General features: G+C 45.0%; 2 protein-coding genes across 7 annotated transcripts in view; one reads left to right on the forward strand and one right to left on the reverse strand.

Moving 5' to 3' along the window:
* VGLL4 (vestigial like family member 4) overlaps positions 1 to 21127 on the forward strand; it is a 73638-nt gene extending 52511 nt beyond the window's left edge. For 3 of the 4 annotated variants that reach the window (XM_039559184.1, XM_039559187.1, XM_039559185.1), the window contains 3 exons: positions 13210 to 13432; positions 15991 to 16105; positions 18306 to 21127. In XM_039559184.1, the coding sequence (XP_039415118.1) occupies positions 13210 to 13432; positions 15991 to 16105; positions 18306 to 18574 (607 nt within the window). In that variant the 3' untranslated portion in view covers positions 18575 to 21127. Of the gene's footprint in view, positions 1 to 13209; positions 13433 to 15990; positions 16106 to 16762; positions 16868 to 18305 lie in introns of all 4 variants that reach the window. The other variant, XM_039559186.1, reaches the window with a different exon arrangement.
* ATG7 (autophagy related 7) overlaps positions 20475 to 26064 on the reverse strand; it is a 92629-nt gene continuing 87039 nt past the window's right edge. For 2 of the 3 annotated variants that reach the window (XM_039559183.1, XM_019292035.3), the window contains one exon: positions 20475 to 24491. The gene's annotated coding sequence lies outside the window, so the exon portion shown is untranslated. The remainder of the gene's footprint in view (positions 24492 to 26064) is intronic. The other variant, XM_039559182.1, reaches the window with a different exon arrangement.

The raw sequence follows: 26064 nt of genomic DNA on the forward strand, positions 1-26064 counted from the left end.
TGCTCAGGTGTAATTCCCTGAAGTATCATTTGTGAGCTGTACTTGAGTATGTTTACTTTTATCGTGGAAAAACACAACTATTGGAGTGCAGTCTCTGGAGCAGAGTGAATCAAATGCCCTGGCAAGCCTAGCAGGATCCCCAAATGTGTAATGGAATTTCTGTGCAAAGAACAATTTGTCAAAGGTGATTTTTCAAAGGAGAGAATTCTCAGCGTTAGGATAATAAAATACACTTTAGAACTTGTGGATTAATTTTTAAAAAAACCAGCATGTGACATTGCCTCCCTTTCTTATATAATATGCTTCTGTATTTTTGTGGTGATAGAAGTTGTGAACACCCATACTCAGTTGGGAAGAACAAGCACTTCCAAATTTAAACCTAGCAACATGGACTATTGGTAATATGGAATTCCCTTATTTGAATTTCACACTTTCTGGTGTGTCCCTCAGGTGCTTTACTTGAAATGCATTCCCTGAAGTTAAATCTTGCTGAAGTAAGAGGTGCTTTTGGCTGCGTGGTGCTCTGTGGAGGAGAAGGGAGCTTGTTTTGAGGCTCGGCTTGAAACATGGCTTTGTTTTCCCGTGAATTCACTACAACCACCGCGATTTACAGCGGAGTGATTGGGAACTAGGATGACATGAAAATTCTGTGTACTGCAGGGGCGGGTGGCTCCGTCTTGAGCCCTCCGGGGAGCGCTGGGGGCAGCGGGGCAGCGCTGCCGGGCACGGGGCCGCCGCTGGCCTCCTTCCCGTTCTGCCTCCTTCCCGTTCTGCCTCCTTCCCGTTCTGCCTCCTTCCCGTTCTGCCTCCTTCCCGTTCTGCCTCCTTCCCGTTCTGCCTCCTTCCCGTTCTGCCTCCTTCCCGTTCTGCCTCCTTCCCGTTCTGCCTCCTTCCCGTTCTGCCTCCTTCCCGTTCTGCCTCCTTCCCGTTCTGCCTCCTTCCCGTTCTGCCTCCTTCCCGTTCTGCCTCCTTCCCGTTCTGCCTCCTTCCCGTTCTGCCTCCTTCCCGTTCTGCCTCCTTCCCGTTCTGCCTCCTTCCCGTTCTGCCTCCTTCCCGTTCTGCCTCCTTCCCGTTCTGCCTCCTTCCCGTTCTGCCTCCTTCCCGTTCTGCCTCCTTCCCGTTCTGCCTCCTTCCCGTTCTGCCTCCTTCCCCGTCTCCCTCCTTCCCCGTCTCCCTCCTTCCCCGTTCCCTCCTTCCCCGGCTGCCTCCTTCCCCGGCTGCCTCCTTCCCCTCTCCCTCCCTCTTTCCTTCCCTGTCTCTCTCCTGCTCTCCTCCCTCCCTTTCGCCTTCCCTGCCTCTCTCCTCCCGGGCTCCCTCCCTCCTTCCCTCTTCCCTGCTCCCTCTCTCCTCCCGGCTTCTTCGCCTCCCTCCTTCCCTCCCGTGTTCTGTCGCTGGTTTCCGCCCTCCCTCCTCCCGTGTTCCCTCCCTCCCTGGCGTCTCTCTCCTCCCTCTCTCCCTCCCCTCTCCGCGTTCCGCGGCCCCGGGCACACAAAGGCCGCCTTGTCCCGGCCGCCCTGAGAGTCCCCAGCCGGGCCAGCGGGCACAGCGCTGCCGCCCGCCCGGCCCTTCCAAAGAAATGTCCTTTGGAATTCATCCGGGGACCATTATTTCTGTTCCCTTGCGTGGAGTACGTCAGCCTGCAAGTTGGCGTTTGGGGTTTGTTGAGCGGGCTTCTGCATGGAGAATTTTCCCCTCGTTCCCATTGGGTTTGGTGGCATGAGGATTGCAGTGGCAATTAATTTCTATGTAAAAATCTTCCTACAGCAAAATGTTCCCAGCTGTTAAGTCTGGGGGATAGTTGTCTCTTGGTTTGTGTGATACATAATTCGGCTTTTTCTTGTAATAAAAGGTCTGCACACAATAAGTTACTTTAACATGTATTGTGCAAAATGATGTGTAGTTTCAGACTCTTCAAATTCTGGGCTGTGTCTTCACTTTTGTTACACTGAAGAATGATGTCAATCCCACCCAAAAACACTCCTGAAGCTGCCCTACACCACAAGTTTTTTACCATGAATATCCAGTGGTGTTTGCTCATTTTAATGACACTGTGATAGAAACTACTGGGGCATCCTTTAAAAAATGTGTGTCCTAAAAGTTACCTGTATTTGAAGACCGTGGAATAATTCAGGTTAGACCATTTCATGCAACCTCCTGCTCTGAGCAGGCTCAACTGCTTCTTCATCAAGCTTAGAGTTGCTCAAAGGGAGAAATTTTGAGTGAGATCTGAAGTATTGAAAGAAAATCATGTCCCAGTTGTGGAGGAACCTGGCTCCAGCAGGGCTTGAAAAGATGCAGAACTGGCTCTCAGAGGTAGCGTGGGAGTTGTCAGAGAAGCTCTGTGCTGCAACTGCTGCTCTTTGGGTTCCAAACTTCATGTGGTGTTGAGAAATATGTTCTCACTGTCATTTTATTGTAACAAATTGGAGATGGGAAAAAACCCCAGCACACAGTTCAGAACACCCAAAGTGTCTCTCATCCGCTGAGTGAAGCGTTTTCACCCAGTCCTTGGCACAGATGTGCCCTTGAAGGATTTTAGGGTTCACCTGGGGCTCTCAAAGCAGTCCTGTTGGAGCTGAACTCCTCAGTGGAACTGAGGCAATGTGGCTCTTGTTGATTAAGTGGATAAAGGGTCACAGAGCAGGTTTCAAACTGCTTTTCCTAATTTATTTTTTTTCTTTTCTTGTATGCATTGCTTGAATGATGGAGTGCATCAGACATATTTTCTTATTTATTAATGTAGATCACACACTGCACAAAATTATTCTTAAATTGTTTTCAAGAAATGTACGTTAAATTGAACCTTCAGAGACAGACTTGAAAGAGCCACCATATCTGAGTTAATATTTAACACAGAGTTTTGCAGTTCTTAGCCAAGGGGGAATTTCAGAAAGCACTCCAGTCCCTTTCAGTTGAAGCACATGTGAAAGGTTTGTTAGGAACAGTTTCAGGGCTAAAAGCAATTTGATTGATAGCTTATCAGTACTTCACAAAAAGACCTATCTGTCAAAATTTGGGTATGTGTTGAGGTACTTGAAAAACCAGGCAATGTTAGCTCAGGTGTCTGCTCCACTTGCAGACAGAAGGGGTTTGTTAGCCAGCTCTAGATCCCTGCTTTGATACCATGTTTTCCACTTTCATTTTCCATCTTTTGTGGAGGAGCATGACCCTTCCATGATGGGGCAAGGCTCCAAGCTGCCTCTTGAGAGGAAAAGCCGTGTAAGTGTTGCACAGAGGGGTTTGATCACCCACTTGGGGAAGGCATCCGGGGTCCTGTGCACTCAGGGATGGAATGGGAACCACAGAATCACAGAATATTCTGAGTTGGAAAGGACCACAAGGATCACTGAGTCCAACTCTTAAATGAATGGGGAATCCCTCGAGCCCTGGTGTTGGATTTTTACCCCAGGGTAAAAGCAAAATTTTACATTGTGTGAATCATCCTATATCAACATGGGGTGAAATTTAGCACCAATCCAAAAGCCTGAGATCTCAGCAAGAGGCAAGAAAGAACCAGTAACCTTTGCAAACATACTCTGGATGTATATCCCACCCCATGGAAACAAAGGTTTAATCTCACTTCTTTCTATTTAACCATTTTCCCAGATGTTTCCTGCAGTTTGACAGATGTGCCTTTTACTAGAAAGTTGTGCTCTTGAGAATGAGACTGTTATGGACACGGTTGCTATAGACAATGACTGTGTGAGGGTAAGGTTTGGAATAAAACCCTACATTAATTTCTGGTTGGATCAGTAGTTTTGTTCCCCAGGCTGGTGGTGCTGGTGTTGTGGGATGGCAGGTGCAGTCTGGCAGGTTTAACTCCTTGCTGCAGCATTGCCAGGTGCTGGCAGACTGATGGAATTCCCAAATAGTGATCTAGGGGAAGAAGCTGAGGAATCCCAGGGAATCCTTGAGGGACAGGGCAGTGGTGCTGGGCTGGGGGTTGTGGGATGTCCTGAGTCTGGGCTGTGCAGGGCTGCGGCTGGGTTGGTTTAAGGTTTATCCCCAAAGAAAGAGGAGGGGAATAAAAGGGCTTTGCTGCCATTGGGGGCTGGAGGGTTTGATCCCAGTGATGGGATTGCCTTCCCCAGAGGGAATGCTGTGGAGATGGATCCCAGTGTGGGTGGATCCCCGTGTGATGGGTGGATCCTGGTGTGGATGAATCCCCAGGTGGATCGGTCCCACTGTGGATGGACCCCGTGTGGATGAGTCCCAGTGTGGGTGGGTCACAGAATATTCCAAGTTGGAAAGGACCCACAAGGATCATCAAGTCCAGCTCTTTAGTGAAAGGCCCATACACGGATTGAACCCACCACTGTGGTGTTATTAGGTGTGGGTGGATCCCATGTGGGTGGGTCCCAGTGAGCTGTGTGGGCGTGAGTGACACTGCTGACATGACTGATGTTCTCCTGCCCAAATGATGCTTCATAAACCTTTGTCACGTTTTTAATCAGTAACTGTCACAATTCACAAACCAATACCTTCAAAAGGCAGTGTAATCCCCAAACACTTTTGCTTGTGATTTGCTTTTTTAATTAAGTCTCCCTTAAACCAGAAGCTGCTGTGAGAGGAGACTGTTGATTGCAGAGTTGGGCGGGGGACGTAACTGGGGTGCCTGAGCTGCAGAAATGCCCTCTAAACACTCAGCTGCTGCTGCTGGGGTCCATTTGGTTACCAGCTTTTCAAGGAAATATTTTACTGTATTGGTCTGAATAGCTGTATAATATATAGTGAAGCTGTTACTGTATTTATAGTGCTTCTAGAGTTTTCAGTAATTTGGATTTTATTAGCAATTACAAACAGTATCAATAAACTTTTAATGAAATGTTTATCCCTTCTTTAAAACAGCCTGTGAAAAAAGTCTAATTTCTTAAAACAGGTTGTTTAAACACTGCTCTTGGTCTAAAGGCCTAAAGAGCCTGGGTTTTTGTGAGAATTTTTGAAATGTCTGGAAGTGAATTATTGTAGTTTCTCAGCTTTTCCTGCTTCACATCAGCTAATGCTACAGTGTGTATCTGATGGATAGAGACCATAATTTGTAAGCTTTAAGGATCCCAGGCCCTTTTCCCTCTTTCTCATTGGACCCACTGAAGCTGGCAGGGAAGGCTGTGTAGTCCCATTTTCTCCTCACAATTTGGCACAGTTAATTCCAGCGCTGTGACCTTATTTTCAGAGGCTGGCTTGAGTTGTTAAAGCTCTTACCAAATCAACTGGCCATGCTCATGTTGTTGATGTGTTTTACTTCCCCTATCATCTATTTGAAGAAAATTATTAATCTGCTCCTCTGCTGTAAAATTCAACCTGATGCAGTCTTTTAGGTGGTGGAACTAAGTAAAATCCCACAGACTTGTGAGAATTTGGGGTTCATGGATTGATTTAAGCTGGTATCCACTTTTACAAAAACAGTTCCATGACAGGCATTGAGTGATGATCAAAAGTATTTTTTCCCAAATAAAAAAAAGTAGAAAATATTGTAAGGACCAACCTAGTGAATCCTCTAAGAGAACATAACTGGCATTTTTTATTTCCTTTAACAGTCCTGCCAGGTTTCACCATTGAGTTTGACACCAGTGAGTTTTCCCAGAGCCTGCAGGACAGACTGAAGTGCCCTGGCAGTGCTGAGTGCACGTGGCTGATCCTGGTGCCCTGGGACATGACCCACTGCTGCATTTGATGTGTAGCCTTTCCCCTGACACTGGTGTTCTCTGGGTGATCATAAATAGTTTTTACGGTATTTTCCAGTGACTGGGTATAAAAGGCTCATTGCACATGCCAAGTTTGACTTCAAAAGGAATTACAAAAGCTGCACATGACCCCTCTGATGGATGGGTAGAATGCAGGAGGAAATGTGTGCCAGAGGCATTTGGATGGGCACTGCAGTGGGTACAAATGAATCCCTTTACAGAATCTGTCCCTCTGAGCCCTCTGACCTTGGAGCTGTTTCCATGGAAGCCTCCTTGCTCTTTCCCTACACTCAGGTTTTCCTTCCTGCTTGTTAGAAATTTGGAGTGTCTCTTTTACCTCATGTTTTTATCATTTGCTCTCCTGGAAGTTCTCCCCTCCAAGTATCCGAAGTGCCTTAAGCACTTGAAGAAGCTCAGACTTGTGCAGGGATAGTTTTAGTTTCCCTTCCAGCAGGGATTTGCTGTTCTAGATCCCATCCTCTTCATCCCAGTGCCTGCAGTATCCTGCCTTGCTCCCCAGGTGTGAGCATGGACAGGCTCCCTCTGCTTCTCCGGCTTTGTTTGACTGCCCCAGGTACCTCAAACCGCCCAGGCAACTGTGGTGGCTTCTGCAGAGTTTACTTTTGAGCTAGAAAGGACACCTTTGTTCTGGGCTGCACTGTAAGCTGTAGGATGGAGTTTCTGGCACACTTTGATATGTCTGAGTTTTGCAGTTTTGCTGAAACTGGCATCCAAAAAAATGCTCTCCAAAGTGCAGTAGCAGCATCTCCCAGAGACAGAGCACATCCTCTGCAGGGCCTTTCTCAGCTCCCGAAACACTCAGGTCTTCTGTCACTTGCTCTTCACAGCTGGCAGAAATAGTTCTTCCATTAAGCATTTTTCTGGTGCGTGGTGCAGGATTTTCCAGAGGCAGCTGGAGCCACTGTTGTTCTTCGAAGGAGTTATGGAGAGGTGGCTGAATCGGATAAATCTCACAGGCTTGGTTCCTTGTCCTGTCTCCTTCCCAAGAACTACTCTGTACCTAGGCAGGAGTTGGGACAAGGAAGCCAGAGATGCCCTGTTGCAGCTTAGATGATCAAAAAGTTTCTCCTCTTGGACTGATGGGATTGTTGGGAGCCTGAAAACTTTTTGCCCTCAATTCTTGAAAAGTAAGTTGGATCTGGTGGGAGCTCAGCTGCTGGTTCCCACCTGGTAAGAGTTAAACACAACTTCGAAGATGTGAAAAGGGGTTGTGTTTATTCTGCAGAAATGACTGTGCGTTTTAGGAAACTTTTTATGATTACTGCAATATTCATTTATACCTAGACACTTCCTGTTGTGGTAACACTGAAATGCTGGAGCTTTCTCTTGTTCTAGCTCCACTTTTTGAGCCATTCATGATCTTTTAAATTTTCTTAACAGGCTAATTTGTATTAAAACTACCTCAGCAGAATTAATGACATCAGTTACCATTTCAGAATTTTCCTGTATATGTATTACAAGTTAAAATTTTGTTGTTTATGTCTCAGGAATGGCCTCACATAAAGGCTCTTCAAAAAATGATGAAAATTTAGAACGAGCCATCAGGTGTGCCAGGCAAAAGAACACCTAAACATACGGGTTGGAGTAGGTTTGGAGTTGGAATATGTTTGGAGCTGAGCAAAGCAGCAGCAGTGCAGAGCAGAGAGATTAGTGAGTCATTTATTCCCCCTTTTTAAAAAAAGTTGAATTGCAGGTAACCTGCAGTCTGCACCTATTGCAGCAAGGTAACTTTGTCATTGTTTCTGCATTGTATCTGCGCACGTGTTCCAGCAGTGACAGAACTTTTAATTTAATAAATCCCTGAGTTTTGCTGTTACAAAGCAACCAGTGCTGTCTTTTAAAACAATCCTGTAAGTGTTGGAGCAAAGATGGCCAAACATTAAAAAAGAATCCTGTGAGAAAAATGAGTAGGATCTGAGATTGTGTTAATTGATTTTACTGTACATTAGATTTAGATTGCAGTTCTGTTGGTTTGGCTCTGGACTGAGGTCTTACATCATGCAGTTCTCTTGCATTCTTTCATACTTGTGAATATTACTGCTTCAGGAAGGGAAATCCATCTGTATCTGAATGTTTGTGCTTGGTGCAGGCTGTAATGGGACACTCCTTTATGCATTTCACAGCTTATTGATTTCTTTTACTGTGAAATCTCTTCTCCTGCTTGATTCCATTTGCAAGTAACTATCTGGTCCAAGGTTTAGCTCTGAAAATCCTGTTTTGGTGAGGATAAATACAGAAAGTCTGACTTGTGTTTGTTTATATGTGAGATTATCCTATTTCTTTTTAGTGTTTTTTCAATGGTTTAGACTTAAAGGTCTTTCCTTTGAGGCTGGGTATTCGTTATCTTTCTCAGGAAAGCATATCTGATGCCCAGGTTCTGTGGCAGGAGTGATTCCTGCAAAAACAAGGATCTCTGCAAGCTGGCTTTTTGGGATGGAGTACTGAGCCAGAAAAGGAAAAGGCTACTCAAAGGAACCGGGAAGCACAAAGCTGATAAAGTGGGATGGGAAGGGGTTATGTATGCAGATGACAGTCATTCAAGAGGGCATTGGGCTGCTGGGAGTATTTTATCATGTTATGAATACTTCAGATCATCGGCCGACAGAGCAAATTGCTGCTACTTTCAGGTTTTGTTAGGGTTTTTGTTTGTTTGTTTGTTTAGTGAATTTGTATTGCTTAAAAAATTCTAAGTAAGGAACTCTTAGGGATTTTTCCCTCTGGAAATACATCATTGTATTTTGAAATACCACCTTAAATTCTAGTTTTCCCACCTCACAGTAACAGAGTTAATGTGTGCACGTAGATCCTTTTGCAGGAGATGATACTCATCGAGTGGAGCAGATACTCTGTATCAGTGGGTTACAAATCCTTAAGTAGCCTTTAACAAAAGCAGCTGCCTTCTTTCAGACTTAGTGAATAAAGACAGTAAAAGATGTTGGAAACCAAGTATTATAAAGATGCTGAAAATACTCAAATCATATTGGAATTAGGTTGCAGAAATGAAAGTTTGCTCTTAAGCAATGCTCTGCATTGTGTTTGTGTGAAGAAAAGGGGGTGCTTGTTCTTTGTGTGGACAACCATTTCAAGCCAGAGCTCCGGTTCTGCGGAAGGGAGTGTGAACCGTCTGTGATTTCTTCCCTTGGAGGTACAGTAATGCTTTTGGCAAGAGTTCCTGAAGGCTCTGCAGGCTGGAAGTGAGTGCAGGCAGAGCTGTCCCCTTTGCTGGGCCCCTTTTTTCCCTTTTCCTGCAGCAGCTGGCAGAGGCCGCCTGTTGCTGTGGGACGGGTGTGAATTCCCCCCTCGCGGTGCCAGCGAGCAGAACAGCCTCGGGTGAAGGTTCTGCAGCACAAAACGCTGGGAACAGAGGGCTTTGGATCCCTCGGAGCTGCTCTGAGCAGGGCTGGGACGCTGGGATGTGCGTGGGTTTGGTGACAGCCACCCCAGCACATAATGCTTGGTAAGCGCTGGATGCGGGCTCTGATTCACTGGGGAGCAGCAGGAAAACCATGGCTGCTTTTTAAGGATTGGAGAAATTCACTGGAGGTTGGGATCGTGTCTGATTTTGCTAAAACACACCTGGAAGTAGCTGGGATGCCTGTGTTGGCAGGGAGGGAGGGTGGTGGGCATGCCTCCCAGTGCCTGGGTCTGCTCTGGGCTCACCCACGGGAATTGCTGGATTTCAAGCACTGGAATTGCACTGGCATCTCCCCCACTGCTCATGGACTCAGGGTTGGTAAAATAATGCTGATTTCTAAGACAAAGTGGAGTCCAGGCATGGCAAAGCTGTTTGGGCAGCTGGATTTGTTTGTAGTATATATTTTTAAGTTCTTTTTCAAGCTTGGTCAGAAATCCTTCTGTGTGATTTTGGGCCCTTATATTTGACTTGAGAGATGCATCTCTGAACTTGTCTGGAGTGTCTGGAATGTTTGAGCTCGTGGACTTCAGTGAAATATGATTATCTTCACACACAGGCAGTTTTGATTGCCCTTCAGACAGTGTCTAACAGCAAAACAAGAATGACTACTAATTATAATAACAACGACAACTGTTCCATAGAAAATTAGTTTTTAAGTGATGTTCTCAACTAAATTTCTTAATAATGTGAAATTGATGAATGCCCTATAAGTAATCTTACAATTGTCTGACAAGAGGAGTCAGGTATCTGTAGGATTTGCTATTTATGTGTGAATAGGAGGGACTCACAAGTGCTGCTGTATTTTCACGAGGGCAGAGCTTTCATGGTGCTGTCCTACACGGTGCTGGGACATTTCCAGCTGGGCTCAGAAGAAATAATATCTGACGTGGAAGTAGAAGCTTCAGGTGTTTTTCATTTTTTCCAGAGACTGTATGAGTTGAAGGTGGATGAATTGAGGAGAGGATTTTTAGGGAGTGGATTGTAAGTAGTTCCCTGCCCGGAAGAGTAGTTCTAATTTAGGAAGAGGGAATTATTTGCCTACAGAAAGGCCTGGGGTGTGGTCTGCTGAGATTGCTGAGATAACTCAATAATTTTAGGTGTCTTGAGGGAAGGTCTGCCTGCTGTGCTTGTTCCTGGAGACAAGTTGATCCCACTGCCCAGTTTTTTGGTCCCTTCTTCCAAAAGCCTTTAGGGAAGATTTTTGTTGGGTTTTTCTGTGTTAATGCTTTTTGTTAGGATTGGGTTTTTGTTTGTTTATGTTGGTGGTGGTGGTGTTTTTTTTGGCAGAAAAACTACCAGTTCAACAATATTTAGGGCTGTGACTCTTCATTTAAAGTGAGGATGAGTGAAATAAGCACTGTTGTGTAAAATGGAAAATTTATTTTGCTTGGGAATTTCAGTAAGTTTGTTCATCAGTGGGCACTTGACAGCCCCACTCCCCCAGTAAATGCAACACTAAGTTGTTGAAAAGGGAGTTCTGAAACAAAAAACCCCAAACCACTGCTGTAGATGAATGTTTTGTTTCATTTCATAAGCATTTTTTGGGGAGTAAACAAAACTTTTCCTTTGAAAATCAGCTTGTGCTTACTAAAACAAAATAGAATAATTTTGAGCAGAGATTATTTTTTTCTTTGAGACGGTGAAAAGTAGGAATCTCCTGGAGCTGTAGGTGGTTTTGCAGCTTCCAAATTGTAATTTTAATTGTGGTAGCCCAGCTAATATTTAGTTGAAAAGTGACAATTTGGCTTGTAGCCACCAAAGGTTCTGCATTGCAGCACCAAGAAGGAGCATTCGCTGAACGGTGATTTTAGCCATGGGTTTCGGTGCTGCTGTTTTCCAGGATATCCCAGGATATTCCCAGGATCCCTTTGTCCAGGCTGTGTGTGAGCTCCCTGCCTGCTTGCTCAGGGCTGGGGTGGGATCATTCCTGTGTCCAGGAGCTGTTTCCATGCTGTAATCCAAGAGCAGCTACTGTACATTAAATACAGAGCCTGTTGTGCTGCCATTAACTCACTTTGCCTCAGTCATTAGCTCAGAGCGCTGCAAGTCCAAACTTTGCGGCTGAGGCTGCTCCTGCAATTGAATTCTCCTGGACCTGAGCTGGGACAGTGCTGGGACAGTGATTCCTGGGGAATTGTGAGCTGCTATTCAAATCCAGCCTGGAAAACAGGCTCGGGGAACACGCAGCACTCAGGACCAGCTGTGAAACCTTCAAGGTTGGATTTTCCGGTGGATTCTGCTAATCTGCAGCTGCTCATTTGTAATTAGTGAAGAGGGCCAAGCCTTAGATGGGGGGCAGAGCAGGGGATGCAAAGGGTTACAATTGTATTGTTATGCTGTTGGCTCTGCCCTCCCCAGCCTGCCAGGGGAATTTGGCACAGAGTCCCTGTGTCCTGAGGTTCCCAAGTCACTGGTTGCCTGGCATCGTGTTAACCCAGCGTCTACCACGAAAAATGAGCTGAGATTTGATTCAGGAGCAATAATTTCTCTACAACCAAGTGATTCTTGAGCAAGCTGAGGAATAGCACAGAAGAATTGTGAGTAGTTCAGCCAAGGTGCTGTTCCTGAATGCAGCAGAGATCTGGATCCTCATGTCCAGAAAGGAGGTCACTTCTAGCTCTTACCTGACAGGTGTGGTGTCACCACAAAGGTGACAAAGGTACAGCAACAGGTTTTATTTGAAAAAAGCATTACTGGAATAAAAGCTTGTTGAAGAGATTAACTTGGAAGTGGCAGGAAGATGATGAGAGGGGAGCGATGGTTTTGTCTCCTAATTCAAGAGTCAGGGCAAGAGCAGTCCAAGCCATTGGATTTTAGGTTGTTAAAAAGAAACAAAAAGAGCCTGTGAAGAAAAGGGACTTTAAAAAGTACTTAGCTTAAAGCCTGGAATCCATGACCATGGGATGTTGTTGAGGCTAAAGGATTTAGGGCTGGGCAGGATCACCAAGGGACATCCCCACACCCCGTGTGGGTGTTTTAGGGGCTCCTTATTTCCCTCTATTGGCAGGACTTTTTCCCCTCAGCCTTGCTTTTGGAGAGATTTTCTCATTGAAATAGACTGTTTGAACTTGTAACTTCAGCATTGAATACCAATTCCTTTTCTGTCTCTGCCTTTCATCACAGCATTTTTAAAGATTTTTCCTGCATATTAATTTGCTACGATAGGCTTTAAAAAGCAGGGGAAAAACCACCTTGACTTTCACACGCAGACAGGACACAGAGGGCATTTCACTGATACTCAGGAATGGTCCAAAGACAGGCTGTTATTTTTATTTTCCATAGAGCCAGTGGTCCCTTCTGGTGCTTTCCTCTGCAGCTGGAGTGTGCGGGTCCCCACTGAGGCCCAGTCAGTGCAGGCACTGTGTGAGCTCTTCCAGCACTGGTGACTCCAGGCTGCTGGGGATGCCCACGTTCACCTGGTGAGGAGGGAAGTGCTCTTCCCTTGAGTCACTGGCTTGCCTTTAATGACAATTCTGTTGCTGTATGGGAACTGAAGTCCCCCATACACAGATACAAACCCAGCTTTCTTCTCATTGCAGTGAATGATGGGCTCATTATGTGAGCACATCTATAGGGATTTACTGTTCAGGAGTAGCTGGAAATTACTCCTTTGAAAGAGCAGTTGTAATTAAGGGATTCTGAGATAAATGCAGTGTCGTTTGCTTTTCCTTCATTTTCTCCTCTGAAAATTTTGCTTCCTGCCTTGGCTCCCTGCATTTATGCTGATATCAGCCATGTCTTTTCAGTAAAATAAACTTTCCTTGGGCTTCAGCAATGCTTAGGGAATATTGCAGTGTTAGATGGAATGGGATTAATAGTATGGTAAATGAGGAGGGGTCTGGTCTTAAAAAAAAGTTGTTTCTTGGTGCATCTAGATGAGTATCTGAAGAAATTCTGGGCTGAAGAGAGATGCTGGTTGGCAGAGCTGGCAGATCTGGGGGGTTGGCTTCTCTTTGGGATGTCCCACTGGGGGATTCCGCCTAGCAAAGTGCACTTCCTCGTGTTCCTGACAGGACTGACGGAACGTTGCACGTCTCAGGACGGCCTGGAACAACACTAAGGCCTCTTCCCTGTTTTGTCCCCTGCCAGAACCAAGACTGCCAACGGGGATTACCGGAAGGAGCACCGGGAGCGGAGCCGCAGCCCCATCGAGCGGGCGGCTGCCCCCACCATGAGCCTCCATGCCAACCACATGTACGCCTCCATCCCGAGCCTGAGCATGGAGCAGCCCCTAGCACTGACCAAAAACAGCATGGATGCAGCCAGGACAGTCGGCATCTCCCCCAGCCTGAGCAGCGTGGAGCGGCAGCAGGTACGGGATTGTCCCGGCTGGGGCACGGGGAGGGCTCCCAGCTGCAACCACAGCCTGGGAGGAGAAGCTGCTCCTCAGGCAGGATGTGGTTTAAAAATGCACACTGAGTGTCACAGCTCGTTGTGACATTCATTGTGACATTCCCAAGCCTGGGAATGCCTGGGTTTTATTTGGGAGTACATGTGTTTGAACTGGGAATTCAGAGTGTGGTTCAGGGACGCCCCAGCACCTGCCAGGCAATGCCTGGGGGCATCACCTGTGCCTCTCCTGGTGATCCCTGTGTGTCCCCTCCCCTCTGTCCCAGTTCTCTCCACCCTGAAGAAGGGGTACAACACATAAGGGAATATTTGACACTGAATGATCTTAGTTTTAGCCAGCCAAAAGCATTTGCTGCGTTGTTCAGAGTAATGTTGCATCACTAATTCACTTTTCCTAAAGCCAAGTCATTATTTTTGATTAATTTATGCCTTATTTCCATATGCCGGAGTGGTTGTTAAGGTTTTTTTGTTGGTTGGTTGTTCTTTGCCATCTTGCACATGGTGTTTGTTTTGCTGCAGAAGTGCTGAAGCTGAGCCATCTCTGTGCAGGTTAGGCAAGAACAGTTTTCTTATGTGTCAGCCTCACTTTTATCCCTCTTACAAGTGGAGAGACAAAGCAAGAGAGTTGAGCTGTGATGAGCTGCAGCTGAGAAATTAAACTGGCCCATGTACCCAAGCTCTTCCTTCCCTGGACCCCTCTCTTTGACATTTTGAACTAGATTACAATCATTTTTCCTGGGAAAATAGGATGCTGAGGCAAGGCCTTGCTAAGAGCACAGAGTAGGAATCATATGTAACAAAAAGTGTACTGAAAAAAAGAAATCCTAGTTTGATGATTCCTTGTTTTGGGGTTGTTTTTCTTTAACCGTAACAGGTTGAATGAGATTTCATCTTACTCTGTTTCTAATGAACAGGTGGGAGAAAAATGCCTTATTTGCAGCAGGACAGGGGTATTCAGCTGCTGTAGTTAGTGATTGTTACTAAATTCTCAGTTTATCTCAACATTTTTGTGTAAGCTTCTGTATTCTGTACACACACAACCATAGCAGAGGATTCTGCACGGTGCCTTATCCTGTCCCTTGGGTCTTTGAGGTGTTGGCACGTGCATTTCTGAGACATTATTACCTGTCTTTGCTCTACTTCCCTCCTCTTGCATGTCCAAAATACTCTTCTGACGAGATTAAAATATAAAATACACCACTTCAGAGAGGCACAAAATCCTGGCCCCTATAGAAAATAAATACTCCCACACGTGAACTGCTTACAGAAAAATTAAATCATTATTTTTTCTTTATTTACTGTTTTTTTACTTTGCTGCCAGTGCAGTAAGATGTAAATAACCTCATTGCTGTTTTGTCCTGGCAAAAATAGTGTTCAACCTCCCTGGAAAGCTCAGCTCTGACTTTACTGGTCTTGCTCTTACTCTGCCTAAAGTACCACCAAAGAAGGAAAATTCCCTCCTTCCTCACTGACCTTGTATGGGGGTAGGTGATTTTTTTGTGGGTAAAATTGTGTAAAATGGCCAAGAAATTAAATTACATCGTGTTAATCTTTTGAACACTACTAATTAATTTGCATTGAGTATAATAGACTCTGCATGATCAAATATATGAAATTTATTCCAATACCTGTGTTATTTCCCTTCAGCCACCTGGAGAAACTGGGGCGTTTCTTTACCCAAGGCTTTGTTTCAGTGTAACATTTCCACAGTAAACAACTATGAAAAGAGCATTTTATGTTTACACTTTGTAGGAAGTATAGATGGTGCAGTTCTGATGCTGTAATGTAGCTGTGAATAGACATTTTGGGGAATTTGCATGTGCTGAGAATGACAGTGATGCTAATTAAGTAGTGCTGGAAAGGCAGGTGAATTACAACAGGAAAGGACTTGTGGTCGAGGCTGGCTCAGAGTTCTTCATATTGTACATCCTATGGGATTAGGATGCACTGTGGAATACAGAGGTAGGGCTAGGATAACTCAACTTCTGATTAAAATTATAACACCAAGACAACAAATACCTGTAAAATGTGCAAAACCCTTCTGAGTCCTGACAAAGATGCGTGGCCATAGAATGAAACAAACATTTAATGTGTTGGCATTTAGTGCTGCATATGGAACTCTGTGAAGTTGACACAATGACTGTAAAACCACTTTTAAGATTTGCTTTCACACTGCCCTTTTTCTGTTCACTGAAATAGCAAGAACTGCCATGGAAATGCAATGTGGATTTTTATTTTGATAAAAGAATATTGGATATTTGGGAGGTTAATATGAATTGAGTAGTTTATGGGTTTAATTGTTGGGGCTGTAAAGTGGCAACAATCACTGTAAAATCACTTTTAAGATTTGCTTGCACGCTGCCCTTTTTCGGTTCGCTTAAGTAACAAGAACCTTTGTGGAAATGCAATGTGGATTTTTATTTTTAACCAAAGAAACAGCTGAATATTTGGGGGGTTAATACAAAGTGGGTTTAATTGCTGCTGCTGCTGGCCTGAGTGTGACACTTGTGTCCCCTCCAGAACCGTCCCTCTGTTATCACCTGTGCTTCTGCCAACAACCGGAACTGCAACCTGTCCCACTGCCCCATCGCCCACAGCGCCTGCTCCGGGGCTGCCTACAGGAGACCCTCCAGCTGTAAGTGCCACACTCCAAACCGGCCCCACTGGGATTCCAGGACAGCAGAATGGGCTCCACTGTGCCCATATTACCAGGGAGAAAAGGAGGTGAAACAATGCACACCCCTTTGCGTCCCCCAGCAGAAAGTACCAATGCAGAATTAGGGGGAGAGGGGTGTTCTTTCTTCTTGTTTTAAAAAGCTTCTTTTTAAAAAAAAAAAAAAACCCCGAGCACCCCACACAGACAAATAAGTCATTATGTTTATTTTAGCCCAGCTGACAAACAGCAGCCAGGGCCAGCAGATCCCCCCACGCTCTTATTTTAGGAGCTGTAGTTTCTGTGCTCTCTCAATGGCCAGGAGACTCTTGTGATTCAGCTGCAGTCGCAGAAATCTTTCCTGCAGCCACAAATACCCTTCCAAAGCCTGTACCCTCCACCCTGCTCTGCACGGAGAACACAAAAAGCTTTGGAGGGCAGTTGCTACAGCAACCCAAGCAGGGAGCTTTAGCTTTCTGCCTTCTGTGCAATTAGTACTGTTCATGAAATCTGGTCAGGCAGTACTTGCTGGGAACCCTGGGCTGTTTCTGTTCACTCTCCCTGCACAGAAAGCACAGGGGAAGCTCAGCCCTTCCCTTGCAAGTCCTTTACCTGCTGAGGCAGAGCTTTAACTTGCAGCATTGCCAAAAGCCCAGGGCAGTGTGGCTCCAGCAGCCAGGATGTGTCCATGGAACAATACCAGGATGATGCAGGCAGCAACCTAAAGTCCATAGTAGGGTAATTGTAAGTATTTTTATTAGGAGTAGTATTTTTTTTATTTTTATGAAGATCAGTGTGCTGTTGATAACTCGGACTGGGAGCTGAAGGAGACCCTTAGACTCTTGGAGAAATCAATCATTGGGGATCTCAGATGTTACAAGTTTTCTCACAAACTGGTGCTACTGCTCCCAGGGGAGCTGCTCCAGTGGGCATGGGAACAGGGGGTAGATGTTTCCAAAAAAGATTTGTCTCCTGGCAGGTGAAGAGGTATCTGTGCATGACACTCATGTTTATTTTAGGATCAATCAAGCCTTGCTGGAGCACGGGGGCAGTGCCATGGATCCCAACAGTTCCAAGGATTTTTGGAAAGATAATTCTCATTGAGACATACAAATACTGGTTCTAAACTGTAAAACTGCAGTGCTCTTATGTTCAGTCTGAGGAATTACTGCAGTTCCTGTTCAAAACCTGTCTTTTAAGGCTCTTGTAATAGTCTTACAGCACTTACTGCAGTGGCCATGATTCATTTAGTTCTGACTGCTCCCAGCACAAGTGCGTGGAGTAAGATGAAACCCTGAGCTCAGCTTTTGGCATACTGCAATTTAGGATGAGGTCTCCTCACACCTGACTGCTATCAGCAGGCTTGGGAGCTGATTTTAAACAACTGTTTACATCATTAATTCCATTTAAGCCTAAATATAGGTTCTATGTGATTGTTTTGGGAGAAGGTTTCCATAGAATTGGAGCTGGAGATGTTGGTTGCCTAAGGGAGAAATACAATTATATATAAATGCTCACCTGTTGCAGGTCACAGAAAAGCAAAAATACTTAACTCCAGTTTTTTTTCTTTCATTTTAACTCCTTCCTCCCCACCTTGTTCCCCACTGCTTTCACTCCCAGGTCTGTAAGGGTGTAAGGAAGGCCATCTTCGTGACTGGGACTTGTAGTGACAGGGCATTATACTACAGGGGGAGATGCTTTGAGGGTTGGAGCCCTTCTGCTCTGGTGACAGGCTAGGAGAGAGGGGGTGGTGTTCAGCCGGGAGAGGAGAAGGCCCTTCCAGTTCCTAAAGGGGCTCCAGGAGAGCTGGAGAGGGACTTTGGACAAGGGCCTGAGGTGATGGGACAAGGGGAATGGCTTCCCACTGTCAGAAGGCAGGGTTAGGTGGGATATTGGGAAGAAATCCCTCCCTGTGAGGGTGTGGGGAGGCCCTGGCACAGGGTGCCCAGAGCAGCTGTGGCTGCCCCTGGATCCCTGGAAGTGCCCAAGGCCAGGCTGGACATTGGGGCTTGGAGCAGCCTGGGACAGTGGGAGGGGGTTGGAATGAATGGGATGAGCTTTAAGGTCCTTCCAACCCAAGCTATTCCCAGAGTCTGTGACAGAGAACAGGATAAAGTGCAGGTTGTGAGTGCAGCACTCAGTGCCAGGCTTTTAACTCCCCCTCTGCCTCCTGTCCCCACAGCCACCACTGCCTGTGACCCGGTGGTGGAGGAGCACTTCCGCAGGAGCCTCGGCAAGAACTACAAGGAGCCTGAGCCAGTGGCAAACTCGGTGTCCATCACAGGGTCAGTGGATGACCACTTTGCCAAAGCACTGGGGGACACGTGGCTGCAGATCAAGGCTGCCAAGGACGGGGTGTCGGGCAGCCCCGAGTCGGCGTCGCGGCGGGGCCAGGCGTCCCCTTCCTCCCACATGGTCAATCACAATCACTCACCCTCCGTGGTCTCCTGAGGACAGGACCCTTCCCGTGGTGAATTTGCATGGTTTGACTGAGCTTGGAACAGTGCTTAAATAGTGGTGGGGGAGGGGAGGTTAGTTTTCGACACATGTTTTTGTGTACTCACTTTCTTGTTTTTTTTGTAAAAGGGTGCCCTTAAAGACGATAGCAGGAACTATTTCATAAAGATTCATACGATGTAGCATCCTTTTTTTCCTGCCTCAATTACCAAAGAAACCTCTGATGCAAATCTGCTGCCCCTTAAAAAGATAATGCACGCTAATCCACAAAAGCCATTACACTTAGTTGGTTGACCCAAGTGCTTTTTTTGCTTTTCTTAGCTTCTCAAGACTAGAATTTGTCTGGTTTGCTTACATTGCCTTTTTTTTTCCCTCTGTGAAGTAATTTTGTATGTATATACTTGAAAAGAACTGTCATGTATGATTTGCACTATTGGAGGAGGACTGAAGTTGCACAGCAACTTTCTGGAAGAGGCTAATATTTTGAGGGCAAACTGCTGAAAAAAGGGTTTAAGGATGACATTTCTATCAGTTTGATTTTTCTTAGAGCAAAACAGCTTTGGAAGGGGAAGTCTCATACAGGTTATAGGTCTTTCTCTCTTTAGATTTCAGGTGCTTAGTGCTTGCAACTGGACTGCATAATTTACAGAACACGGGCATTTTTTCCTAAACACTGCAGTTTGTTAGACTAGAGCTGAGGTTGGAGGGTTCCATAGTGCTTAACGATGCATGTTTTATGAAAAATAGCTGGTATCTATTAATGTATAGACAGTAAGAATCATAATACTTATTAGCTTCTCTTCAGAATTAGTTTATTTTTGTCAGTAACAACCCTAGATATACTTACTGCTGGTACAGTTGTACTCTATGATATTTGTATTTGCTATTCACTTTAGTGGCAGCAGCACCGAGGGCAGCTCAGGACAGGCCTCGTGCAGCACTGCTGCTTCACAGGGATCTGCTTCCCAAACCCCAGTCTGTGTAATCCACCCTGAACTAGCTGCAGGAACTGCTACCCTTACGGATCTTGGCTGGACAACAGATTGTTACAGTTTGTGAAAGATGATCTTTCAGTTTGTTTATTTTTTGGTTTCTTTTTTTAAGCCTATCCATCAGCCTATGCCAAGTCGCAGCATACATTCCTTCAGTAGGGACTTTATACAGGTATTACTGCATTTATTATCATTTGCTATATTAATAGCTACTAACTAGAAATTAGGCAGTAGAGGCAGGCATAAAACCACAGCTGTGCTAGTGCTAAGAGCTTCTCTTCTCCTTGTTAAGTGTAACTACTCTCCCCCGTACATTCCATCTTCCCAGGACAGTTGCAGCTAGGGCTTGGTTTTTATACTGGGTCCCCTGAAAGGATGGGCTCAGTGTAGGAAGTGAGAACTGGTTGGAAGATGAACTCCACGTGATGTATTATGGACTACGTTACAGTATTGGGTCCATTGTGGCTTTTATTTTATGCTTTTTGTTGTTTTGTTTTTTTTTTTTTTTAAAGTTAAGCTATTTAATTTGGAAAAGGTGCAGGGTAGAAAGAGATTGGGAGATTGGCTCTTACTTTTGGTGAGAAGGTGGCTGCTCAGTTTTCTTTAAAAAAATGAAAAAAAACCCACAAAAAAAACCAACCCAACACCTAAGCCCCCCAGTTTTACACATTTCACTACCATCTTACTGGGTAGTCAACGCTTCCTTGCTTTGGCATTCAGTACCCTACTCTCTGTAGGAAGATTGTTAAAAGAACACTTTTTTATATAGGTAACTTTAAGACCATCGTTACGCTGTGCGTAAAGAATGTACAGAGAAATTTGTAGGTATTTTTTGAGGAACAATTAATTTGTTAATGATATGTAGCTATTTAATTTTTCCCTTTCCTTTATTGTAATCATTCTTTTTTTTTTTTTTTTTTTTTTGGAGAAAAAAGTTGATCTTTTTTTTTTTTGTTGTTGTAGATTTGTCTGTAATACAGTAAAAGTGCAGGAACACAGTTATTCTATGAGGACACTGCATTAGCATTAATAGCCACTTGTTTGTTATTGCTACAGGCTACTGAGCAGTATAACAGTCAATACTAATACTGTAGATGGACTCTGTGGAAAATGTGACTCCTCTATTTCTTTGTAAACACAAATAAGATAATGTTTTTAAAGCTAATATTTTCAATAATAGCTGTTTTACAAGGTTCCATTTACTTATCTGAGATAGGTAAATGGATTTGAGGGCAATAAAGATTTAATGTGCTATGTCCAGTAAAACAGATATTGGACACAACAATGTCACGAAAGCCAAAGGGTTGGGGGGAGGTGGAAGGACACTTAACTGAACTCACCATCACGAGACGTGGTGAAGTTTCTTCACAGAGCCAGGTTATCTACAGTTCAGTTTGAAAGATTCTCTCTGTGTTTGTAAATCTGTAATATACCATTCTTTTGTGGCCTTGTTTCACCTGGAAAAAAAAAAAAAAAAAAAAAGGTTTGGCAGGCCATCTTTTTTTTTTGTACTTAAAAGTAGCCTTAAAGAACAATAAAGTGCTCTTAAATCACAGGTGTGTTCCTAAGCCTCTGTATGGCCTGGTGGGAGAGGAATTGGTGTCTGTGCTTTGTGAGCTGGAGGCAGGAACAAACTTCTGGCCACATCCTGCTTTCCTTCCTTTTTTAGGACCATAACCCCACTGATGGGGCTGCCACAGCCTCAGCCTGGGGTTCAAGGGGGGTTTCCCTACAAGAGTTTGTCAACAAACCCTTTACAGGAATAGAAAATGCTGTGGCTGCCCCAGCAGCCATGCTGGGCCTTGAGGAGCTCACCTGGACAGGGACTGGTGTGGAAAACACCAGCTGCTTCTGCATTTCTGGTCATGAAAAGACCAGTTTTCTGGCATTTTGTTTGTCCCCCAGCTTCTTCAAGTGTCACCTAGAGAACGGGAATCCCTGCCTGGAGAACACAGCTGTATTTTGTCCTCTGTTCCGGGTGAGCAGCATTCCAATGGCACTGGAGATGGTTAATCCTTAAAAAAGTAGTTGTAATTACCTGAGTTTGAGAAAGCCCAGTGAACCAGGCAAGAACCTGCAGAGAACTTTCAACACTCAGTGCATTAGAAGGGGCTCCAAAGTGCGAAAAAAGGAGCCTCTAAAAGGAAGGAGACACGAAGTTGCTGCTGGCTCAGCAGGGCATGAAGGGTTTGAAAACACGGCAGGCCTGGCATGGCTGGGCTCGGCGTGAGGGAGATTCCATGAGAACACTTCCAGGAGGATTGGTTTAACACATCTGAAACACATTCCTCTCCAAAACCCATGGAAAGAGGCCCAAATCCATGTTGTGAGGGTGTGTGGGAGGGAGGCCAAGGACAACACACCCCACAGGCCTCACAGGCTGCGCTCTGAGGGGAGCTGCTTTCCCTTCAGGAAAAAGGGAAAACATCCCTTCACCAACGTTTTGGGGGCTCCACAGCACAGGCCAGGAACATCGCTGTCTTCCAGGCCAGTAACTTACAGCAAACTCCATTTTCTGCATGGTAAAAGGGTTTTTCTAACTGGCACAAGCAGTAATCCTGCACAGGGGGGTGGCACCGTGGCCTGGAGAAACCAGCCCAGACACACATTTCATTAAGCCCTCCAGTATTTGTAATGGCATCTTTTTCTGAGACCTAAATTAGAGGCAAACCCAGCTGTGCATTTGTAATCTCATCCCTAGGCACGACCATTAGTTTTAATAATTTCAATCCAACCATTGTTTCAGTTTCAGAAAGCAGACCTGACATCATCAGCACTGAGCTGGGCTCTGGGCAGAGGTCAGGAGTGCCCTCTCCAGAATGCAGTTCTGATCCACTTCAGGCTGGATTGGTTGTGAAAATTACCTTTGCAGACAAATCTATCCAGAGGCCAGAGAGAGCTGGGCAGTGCTGGTGTGACCTAGAGTGGTACAACAGGTCACAGCTGTGTGTGGGCACCTGGGCACGATGGCTGTGTCCTCACGGAGTGCTGGCACTGGACAGTGACCACTGACCTGCCCAGCTGGGCTAAAGGAACCTCAGCAGCCTGGGAGTGGCACTGCTCAGGCTCGGGATGATCCCTGTGAATGGAGACTTCTCCAGTATCCAAACACTGCCACCAGCTCATGTTCTTAACGTGACACCCGGGCAAGACCCATCCAGGAGCATTTCCAGTGTTATTTGTGCACTCCCGAGAGCTGGCACACTTAGGCTTGGCCCAGGGGAATGTTCACACTATCTTTAGATCCTTCTTGAAATTTAAACCCCTCTGCATCCTCCTGATCCGTGTCCTCTGGCATGGACACAGCCCCAGGTATGTTCCCAGGTCTCAGCTCTCTTCCCTTAGCAGACTGATTCCACAGCTGGATTACAAGGTATGATAAAGCACATTCTATCCCTGAAGGGCCCTTGCTAAAAACTATATCAATTTAATAATTTTTTACCCTCTCTTTAAATGGGAACATTCTGCCCCTCTCTGAACAGCTACCTCAAGAGCTTTCTTGGGTGTAAGACAGCCAAAATAATTTAATTGCTTCTTTTTAAGCTGCAGTTACTCACAGTGGGAGCAGTGCCAAACACCAGAGCATTCCCAGTACAGGCTCCTCCATGAGCTGCCCCTTCCTTGTGGACAGTGTCCTGCTGAAGGCTCCATCCCCATCCAACAGCAGCACCCATCCCTGAGGAACATGAAATAGGAAATTCTCCTATTTTCCTTTGTGAAGCTCAGGAGCCCAGTTCAGCAGACGACAATGGGCAGGCTCAGGGGTTTAGAGCTGCTAATTGCTGTGTCACTTGGGCAGCAATAGCCAGGGACATTCCTCTCTGCTGGGAATGGTTGGCATGGGATTAGTTATACATGGATATTCACACTGGCATGCATTTATAATGTGGCAGAACTGGAAAAAACAGAATTTCTTTTTCCACAGGCTAATTTCACATAATGACAAAGCAGTTACTGACTTCCACAAGAGCACATTTCACTGCAGTCACATGAGACCCTTTCAATCTCCTCTTGCTTGCAGCCCAGCCAGTTTCACTGCTCACTGCTGCACTGTTCAGTCTAATTTTACATTTTATTTTGCTAAGCAGCAGCTTTCTTAAATGCCAGGGAGAACATCTGTCTTCTCTCCATCACAAAGAGACACAAAGGCATCTGTCAACACGAAGCTGTGTCAGCCAAATTCCTGCTACATTTAATAGTCAAAAAGCTGCTTATCTTAAAACTGTTTACTCAGTTTGGGGAAATACTGTGCACACAGAGCCCTTCTGAGAGCCTCTGCTATCGTGGGGAATCAAGGATACCTTTTCTAATCCAGGAAAACTCAAAGCTCTGATCTCCTGCTTCCTGAAATAGTAAAATACTGTGGGTCGAGCTGTGTTAATGACATCTGGCTTGTGTGTTAAAACATACACAAGATACCACTGAGGTTATAGTAGTTCTGGGTAGTTAAAAGGAAGTATAAAAAATGCAGGGTTTTTTTATTTTGCTTTCAGAGGAAAAAACTGATTCAGCTAGTTTTAAAAAGAGATTTCTCAGCCTAAGCCTAAACCTTTGCTCTCACTGCCATGTTCCAATATTCACTTACCTTTTTTTTGAGGGGGGAAGCAGAGATGAAAATAGTGGAAAGAACTAACAATACTTACAGATCAAAGCAAGGGCTTTTCCTTTTCCTTTTTCCTTCCAAGGGATGAATTCCTGGGCTCCTGCTAAGGCTACAGAAAATGTCAGCTTATCAACTTCCCCAGAAGAAAGTGTGTGTGTGTTCAAGCAGCACCACAAAGGCTTTTCCCTTGCTTTCCCTGACATACCTGGAGTGAAGTTGATGTAATTTTTCTTCATCACAGGCTGTGGGGAGTTACTGGCACTGTCCTGGCTGCTCCAGCGTGTCCTGTTCCATATCCTGACACAAGCACAAGCACCTGCTCAGGAAACACACCCAAGATCAGAGCTGTTAAAAATAAAGTCACCCTCTGCTGTGAAGGTTTTTACTTCTAACCTTTTGTGACTCGTAAATCTCTTCTTCCCAGTGGCTCTCATACTTCCCTCAGGAATTGGAAAATCATGATTAAAAGAAGTCATTTATTAACCTGCAGTCCAATTACTAAAGTAACAGCAGAGACCAGCAGACATAGTTCTTAAAAAGTAAGCACTATTCTCATTTTTCCCCTAAAACACAGTCACACACAGGTACATAATTCTACTTTTGCTGTGAGAAAGCCCCAAGGATACATCAGGAAAGTGTCCAGAGGAAAATAACATCTAAAACCACTCAAGACATTTTCTATGTTGTAATAAAGATGTGACTGGCTGAATACAGACTCAGAATCATCAACCATATAAAGGTAAAATGCACTTCAGCTTTTAAAGATGTTGCCTAAATTGTCCTATTTCAGAGCTCTCTGTTTTGCTCCCCTCCTCTGACAGCTAATTCAGCCTCCAGCTCCCTGGTCTGGGCAATGTAATTAATGTCATTAACTCAAACAGGGAGTTTTCAGGTGGGGAAATGAAGAAAAAACCAAGAATTGCAAAGCCACCACCCACAGAGTGTGGTGGGATCCCAGGGCTTGTTTTAAGGATTTTCAACAGATTTCCTCACAACAGAAAATAATGCTTTGGTTGCTGCCAGGCTTACAAATGCAGCCTGTGAGTCAAGCTCTGACCTTTCAGGATGATGCAAAATCAGCAGCAGTAAATCAAATCATGACTTTGCTGACATGTCTGTAACTTTGAGTGATTAATCCAACAAATAAACAATTTCTGCCTAGAAATGCAGCAAAGAGGAGTGTGGGACTCTCCTGCTCTGCCCTGTTGCAGCTGAACTCGATGCAGTTTTGCTCCTACCAATTCTCACAGGAAATGTGAAAAATGCCTGGGTGAAGGCTGAGGATTAAAGTCAATACAGATCCACTCATTAGAGATCATTAAAGAGAAACCAGTGAAGGCAGGAAATATCCTCTATTTAGATGAAAAGTTTGTTCCTTTTAACATTGCCCCATTGCAGATCCCATCTTCTCTCCATTCTGTCCTTCTGGGACACATCCCCAAAGCAAATTACATGGATTTTCCCCTCAGAGAAATGTCCATTTTACCAGCACAGCTAAATTAGCTCACACATCACTCTGGACTTTGAGACTTCTTTACACAACTCCCCAGCCATTCAAAAATTGGTTTTCTGCCTTTCTAATGCTAAAGAACAGATACAGACCATTGCTTTTCTATTGCTTGCACAAATCTCCACTGCTGTGTGGCTGTTTGCCCTGCACAGACACCCAGGGACAACAAACAGAACAACATCAAAGTGCTGCAGTGCCTGGAAAGCTTTCTTGCCATCAGTTATTTTGGTTATAACTCACGTGATCAATTGTAACACTGATATCTCACAACTGTGTTATGCAGTCCCAAAACTCAGAAAATATTTCACCCAAATTTTGCAGGAGCAAAATTAAAATCAGGTTATTCTAAATAACGACATTTGGAATTCATTCTGTTCTT

Source organism: Corvus cornix, chromosome 12 (assembly GCF_000738735.6).
Source record: "Corvus cornix cornix isolate S_Up_H32 chromosome 12, ASM73873v5, whole genome shotgun sequence".
NCBI lineage: Eukaryota > Metazoa > Chordata > Aves > Passeriformes > Corvidae > Corvus > Corvus cornix.